At 34.3% G+C, this 7,645-nt stretch overlaps 1 protein-coding gene across 2 annotated transcripts in view; it reads right to left on the reverse strand.

Annotated features, from left to right (window-relative positions):
* LOC128692090 (GMP reductase 2) overlaps positions 1 to 1,113 on the reverse strand; it is a 90,036-nt gene extending 88,923 nt beyond the window's left edge. For both annotated transcript variants that reach the window (XM_070085163.1, XM_070085162.1), the window contains exon 1: positions 937 to 1,113. In XM_070085163.1, the coding sequence (XP_069941264.1) occupies positions 937 to 1,023 (87 nt within the window). In that variant the 5' untranslated portion in view covers positions 1,024 to 1,113. The remainder of the gene's footprint in view (positions 1 to 936) is intronic.
* Between the last annotated feature and the right edge of the window lie 6,532 nt (positions 1,114 to 7,645).

A 7,645-nucleotide genomic window follows, 5' to 3' on the forward strand; every position in this document is an offset into this window, starting at 1 on the left:
GCTCAACGAATTATAAATTGCTATAAAACTATAGCGTGCATAAAAATAAAATGAAGCTCATTCTTTAATGATACAAGACGGTTACAATAGATGTTAAACTAAATCTCGTTTTATATATTTTTGATCGACCAGTAGGCGGCCAATTAATACAAGCAGCATGTGTTATATAACAGATCCATTTATCCTACGTCTAATGAAGGAGGGCTTTTTATAGCCAGGCAATCATCTACCGTCGCCACAGAGTGCAAGGAAAAAAAAAAACAGCCATTAGGCATAACTGCAAGCAATTGTTCGAATACTCTCGCAAGATATAATGAAGACATGTAAACTACTACTAACTTGCAGCATTTCCAGTATATCATCAAAAGTATACCATAAATAAATAAGGTACATAATGTTAAAGGAAATCAAAACTAAGAAACAGTATAAGTATTGACATCTTGCCATGACTGAGCTTTCCACCGAATCGAACACCATATTATAAACACCTGATGTATAAACCTCGTTAATTTTACAACTGCAGGCCAAATGGCAGCGAAAAATAATTTGTAATACTCTAGAAAACGTCTGTAACAATGTTATGCTTGTGATAATGATTCTAAAATACCTGTATCTATCAAATAGGGCCGAGTCTGACAAGGCTCCACATAACACAAACTCGGCTATTTTGGGAAGCGACAATAGTGCCTCCAGCCCCCAATATAACAGCTATTTAAAATATTTCCCGACTAATCCCCGCTATGTCGCTTGTTTTAATAGCTTAATCTGATTCAAATGCCTTGCTATACATAATAAATAATATTTGTCAATATTTACGTGCAGGAGACTCATTAATAAGACACAATCAGCAGACGACGCATCGTCAGCTGACTGAACCATCGTCTGCTGCAGTATTTTGCAATCCCACAAAAAAATACAACACAGATTTAAATCTACCTCTGAGCGGCTCTTCAGGGTGGATCTCTTGGGTCTCAGGAGAACATCTTTGAAGTCCAGCTTGATATCATTATCAATACGAGGCATTTTGAGGAAAGTTCAGTCAGGAAAGGCGTAGATATGTAAAACCCTACCTCACCCCTCCGGCTGTGGCTCACCACTGGCAGGAGAGGCGGCACCACAGCTGCTCCTGGTTGCCAATAATATTGCCAAACACTTGCTTTATTTAATACATATGTAATTAAGAGGCATCCATACTAGTATTATTACACCTGCCGGCTCAGACTGACAGATGTTAACACTATGAACATCATCCCGTGATGGGATATAACAAAGAAAAAAGTTAGCTTTTGTCTCCACTATGAAACTAATATACATAGTGTAGCAGCACATTGCTGATATATCCAATCTTGCTATATAAAAATTAAATAAAGTAGTTAAAATGCGACAGGCTCACAACTGAGAGGACGTGGGGTTGAACCCCGCTACTAAGCGAAATAAATAGGTAAATTTTCTAACGCCTACTATACCTGTTACCAGCAGTAAATTATACTGTAAATATATACTTGGGAGTTAGTCTAGTGTTGTGCGTCACATTCTTGGAAAAAAACTAAAATGAACACCAATGGAAAAAAACCAGCATTGATTGCTTTTGTTTAGTTATTCTGGTTTACTTTTCCTCAAGAGTTAGTAATTCAAAGTCTTCCAACCAATATTTTTTTTTCACTTTAATAATCAAATAAATCCCGGGAAAAGGACTAAATTGCCTGCTGTGGGTAAAATTAAAATTAGTGAAAACACATCATAGAAAATGTACTTTATTTTTAAATTTAGTCGGAAACTAGCTTAGAATTTTTGCATCCTCCTCAGCTATTTATTCATTTCTTTAGGTCAGTAGCATACCGAGGCATAACAGTACATTTATCCGTAAATTGTGTGCCACGATGCTGACTGAATATTGATCCAGGGCATTAGAGCTACGCTCCTCTTTCTTGGATCAAACCTATTTACCAAACGTTGTATGACCCTTACTAGATTAGTGCTTCCCCAGGAATATAATAAGAGTACGGTACATATAATTTATCCTCACATTTGTATAATATGACATATTACATATAGTCATTATAGATTTTGCATGCAAAGGTGTCATGTTATGATAAGCTGTCATGTTATGATAAGCTGTCATGTTATGATAAGCTGTCATGTTATGATAAAGCTGTCATGTTATGATAAGCTGTCATGTTATGATAAGCTGTCATGTTATGATAAAGCTTTCATGTTATGATAAGCTGTTATGATAAAGCATGTTATGATAAAGCTGTCATGTTATGATAAGCTGTCATGTTATGATAAGCTAAGCTGTCATGTTATGATAAGCTGTCATGTTATGATAAGCTAATGATAAGCTATCATGTTATGATAAAGCTGTCATGTTATGATAAGCTGTCATGTTATGATAAGCTGTCATGTTATGATAAGCTGTCATGTTATGATAAAGCTGTCATGTTATGATAAGCTGTCATGTTATGATAAGCTGTCATGTTATGATAAAGCTGTCATGTTATGATAAGCTGTCATGTTATGATAAAGCTGTCATGTTATGATAAAGCTGTCATGTTATGATAAAGCTGTCATGTTATGATAAGCTGTCATGTTATGATAAGCTATCATGTTATGATAAAGCTGTCATGTTATGATAAAGCTGTCATGTTATGATAAAGTGTCATGTTATGATAAAGCTGTCATGTTATGATAAGCTGTCATGTTATGATAAGCTGTCATGTTATGATAAAGCTGTCATGTTATGATAAGCTGTCATGTTATGATAAGCTGTCATGTTATAATAAGCTGTCATGTTATGATAAGCTGTCATGTTATGATAAGCTGTCATGTTATGATAAGCTGTCATGTTATGATAAGCTGTCATGTTATGATAAAGCTGTCATGTTATGATAAAGCTGTCATGTTATGATAAGCTGTCATGTTATGATAAAGCTGTCATGTTATGATAAAGCTGTCATGTTATGATAAGCTGTCATGTTATGATAAAGCTGTCATGTTATGATAAGCTGTCATGTTATGATAAGCTGTCATGTTATGATAAGCTGTCATGTTATGATAAGCTGTCATGTTATGATAAAGCTGTCATGTTATGATAAGCTGTCATGTTATGATAAGCTGTCATGTTATGATAAAGCTATCATGTTATAAGCTGTCATGTTATGATAAGCTGTCATGTTATGATAAGCTGTCATGTTATGATAAAGCTATCATGTTATAAGCTGTCATGTTATGATAAGCTGTCATGTTATGATAAGCTGTCATGTTATGATAAGCTGTCATGTTATGATAAAGCTGTCATGTTATGATAAAGCTGTCATGTTATGATAAAGCTATCATGTTATGATAAAGCTGTCATGTTATGATAAGCTGTCATGTTATGATAAAGCTGTCATGCTATGATAAAGCTATCATGTTATGATAAAGCTGTCATGTTATGATAAAGCTGTCATGTTATGATAAATCTATCATGTTATGATAAAGCTGTCATGTTATGATAAAGCTGTCATGTTATGATAAAGCTGTCATGTTATGATAAAGCTGTCATGTTATGATAAGCTGTCATGTTATGATAAGCTATCATGTTATGATAAAGCTATCATGTTATGATAAAGCTATCATGTTATAATAAGCTGTCATGTTATGATAAGCTGTCATGTTATGATAAAGCTATCATGTTATGATAAAGCTGTCATGTTGTGATAAGCTGTCATGTTATGATAAGCTGTCATGCTATAATAAGCTGTCATGTTACAATAAGCTGTCATGTTATAATAAGCTGTCATGTTATGATAAGCTGTCATATTATGATAAGCTGTCATGTTATAATAAGCTGTCATGTTATGATAAGCTGTCATGTTATGATAAAGCTGTCATGTTATGATAAAGCTGTCATGGTATGATAAGCTGTCATGTTATGATAAAGCTGTCATATTATGATAAAGCTGTCATGTTATGATAAAGCTGTCATGTTATGATAAAGCTGTCATGTTATGATAAAGCTGTCATGTTATGATAAGCTGTCATGTTATGATAAAGCTGTCATGTTATGATAAGCTGTCATGTTATGATAAAGCTGTCATATTATGATAAGCTGTCATGTTATAATAAGCTGTCATGTTATAATAAGCTGCCATGTTATGATAAGCTGTCATATTATGATAAGCTGTCATGTTATAATAAGCTGTCATGTTATGATAAGCTGTCATGTTATGATAAGCTGTCATGTTATGATAAAGCTGTCATGGTATGATAAGCTGTCATGTTATGATAAAGCTGTCATGCTATGATAAGCTGTCATGTTATGATAAAGCTGTCATGTTATGTTAAGCTATCATGTTATGATAAAGCTATCATGTTATGATAAGCTGTCATGTTATGATAAAGCTGTCATGTTATGATAAAGCTGTCATGTTATGATAAGCTGTCATGTTATGATAAAGCTATCATGTTATGATAAAGCTGTCATGTTATGATAAAGCTGTCATGTTATGATAAAGCTGTCATGTTATGATAAGCTGTCATGTTATGATAAAGCTATCATGTTATGATAAAGCTGTCATGGTATGATAAGCTGTCATGTTATGATAAAGCTGTCATGCTATGATAAGCTGTCATGTTATGATAAAGCTGTCATGTTATAATAAAGCTGTCAAGTTATGTTAAGCTATCATGTTATGATAAGCTATCACGCTATGATAAAGCTATCATGTTATAATAAGCTGTCATGTTATGATAAGCTGTCATGTTATGATGAAGCTATCATGTTATGATAAAGCTGTCATGTTATAATAAGCTGTCATGTTATGATAAGCTATCATGTTATGATAAAGCTGTCATGTTATGATAAGCTGTCATGTTATGATAAAGCTATCATGTTATGATAAAGCTGTCATGTTATGATAAGCTGTCATGTTATGATAAGCTATCATGTTATGATAAAGCTGTCATGTTATGATAAAGCTGTCATGTTATGATAAAGCTGTCATGTTATGATAAGCTGTCATGTTATGATAAGCTGTCATGTTATGATAAGCTGTCATGTTATAAGCTGTCATGTTATGATAAAGCTGTCATGTTATGATAAGCTGTCATGTTATGATAAAGCTGTCATGTTATGATAAAGCTGTCATGTTATGATAAAGCTGTCATGTTATGATAAGCTGTCATGTTATGATAAAGCTGTCATGTTATGATAAAGCTGTCATGTTATGATAAGCTGTCATGTTATGATAAAGCTGGCATGTTATGATAAAGCTGTCATGTTATGATAAAGCTATCATGTTATGATAAGCTGTCATGTTATGATAAAGCTGTCATGTTATGATAAAGCTGTCATGTTATGATAAGCTGTCATGTTATGATAAGCTATCATGTTATGATAAAGCTGTCATGTTATGATAAAGCTGTCATGTTATGATAAAGCTATCATGTTATGATAAAGCTGTCATGTTATGATAAAGCTGTCATGTTATGATAAGCTGTCATGTTATGATAAAGCTGTCATGTTATGATAAAGCTGTCATGTTATGATAAGCTGTCATGTTATGATAAAGCTGTCATGTTATGATAAAGCTATCATGTTATAAGCTGTCGTGTTATGATAAAGCTGTCATGTTATGATAAAGCTGTCATGTTATGATAAGCTGTCATGTTATGATAAGCTGTCATGTTATGATAAGCTGTCATGTTATGATAAGCTGTCATGTTATGATAAGCTGTCATGTTATGATAAGCTGTCATGTTATGATAAGCTGTCATGTTATGATAAGCTGTCATGTTATGATAAGCTGTCATGTTATGATAAGCTATCATGTTATGATAAAGCTGTCATGTTATGATAAAGCTGTCATGTTATGATAAAGCTGTCATGTTATGATAAGCTGTCATGTTATGATAAAGCTGTCATGTTATGATAAAGCTGTCATGTTATGATAAGCTGTCATGTTATGATAAAGCTGTCATGTTATGATAAGCTGTCATGTTATGATAAAGCTGTCATGTTATGATAAGCTGTCATGTTATGATAAAGCTGTCATGTTATGATAAGCTGTCATGTTATGATAAAGCTGTCATGTTATGATAAAGCTGTCATGTTATGATAAAGCTGTCATGTTATGATAAAGCTGTCATGTTATGATAAAGCTATCATGTTATGATAAAGCTGTCATGTTATGATAAAGCTGTCATGTTATGATAAGCTATCATGTTATGATAAAGCTGTCATGTTATGATAAGCTGTCATGTTATGATAAAGCTGTCATGTTATGATAAAGCTGTCATGTTATGATAAGCTGTCATGTTATGATAAAGCTGTCATGTTATGATAAGCTGTCATGTTATGATAAAGCTGTCATGTTATGATAAAGCTATCATGTTATGATAAAGCTGTCATGTTATGATAAAGCTGTCATGTTATGATAAGCTATCATGTTATGATAAAGCTGTCATGTTATGATAAGCTGTCATGTTATGATAAAGCTGTCATGTTATGATAAAGCTGTCATGTTATGATAAGCTGTCATGTTATGATAAAGCTGTCATGTTATGATAAGCTGTCATGTTATAAAAGCTGTCATGTTATGATAAACTGTCATGTTATGATAAAGCTGTCATGTTATGATAAGCTGTCATGTTATGATAAGCTGTCATGTTATGATAAGCTGCCATGTTATGATAAAGCTGTCATGTTATGATAAGCTGTCATGTTATAAAAGCTTTATCTAGATTCACTGCAGTTACTCATGAAGATAGTTTCCATGGAGGTTCCTATGTTGGTTATGTCATGCTGACACATGCACATCGTTCTTAACATTAGCGTAAAGCATTCGGCTCACAACTGACAGGAGCGGGTTCAGTCTCTGGCGGGAAGGGACGAAGAGGACTGCAGTCGAGCTGATTAAATTTATTTAGGCGCAGGTACACATAAGTACAATTATAACATAGTGTAAATTGCCTAGTATAACCCCCCCCCAAAAAAAAAAAAACACAAAAAAAACACAGCGATATATTTCCTTGAAGGTTGTTTTTCTTGTTTATTGTTTCTATTTTTTTTTTTTTTTGGTTTTTCTTCTTGTTTTTCATTAGGGCAACAATTCTATTTGCTATATTAACTCTGTTCCCGGATATCTGGTGAAGGTTTTATCCTGGGCGGGTAAATGAGAGAAAACAAATCCCCCCCCCCTCACGAAAAAAAAAGAAATAGTGAAAAGTTATTAACTCGGTCTTATTTCTATTGGGTTCTGTCTAGGTCGTCCCCAGGATGCGACCCACACCAGTCGACTAACACCCAGGTTCCTATTATACTGACAGGTGAACATGGACAGCAGGTATCTGGAGTATACCTAGAGAGGGTTTCGGGGGTCAACGCCCCCGCAGCTCGGTCTGTGACCAGGCCTCATGATGGAGCAGGGCCTGCTCAACAGGGCTCTTACTGTTGGCCGCATGCAACCCAACGTACGAACCACACGTACTAATGTTTCCAACCGTACGGGCATCGACCCCCGGACCTCAGTGTGAGAACTGACTGCACTAGCAGTCAAACTACGGGACATCTTAAAGAACAAAAAACCACAATACTCTGACTGGGACAATACACAAATCACCCTCAACATAGGACAGAAAAACTTACAACAAAAAACCTTATGAC

The sequence above is a fragment of the Cherax quadricarinatus genome, chromosome 15 (genome assembly GCF_038502225.1).
Source record: "Cherax quadricarinatus isolate ZL_2023a chromosome 15, ASM3850222v1, whole genome shotgun sequence".
NCBI classification, from domain to species: Eukaryota; Metazoa; Arthropoda; class Malacostraca; order Decapoda; family Parastacidae; genus Cherax; species Cherax quadricarinatus.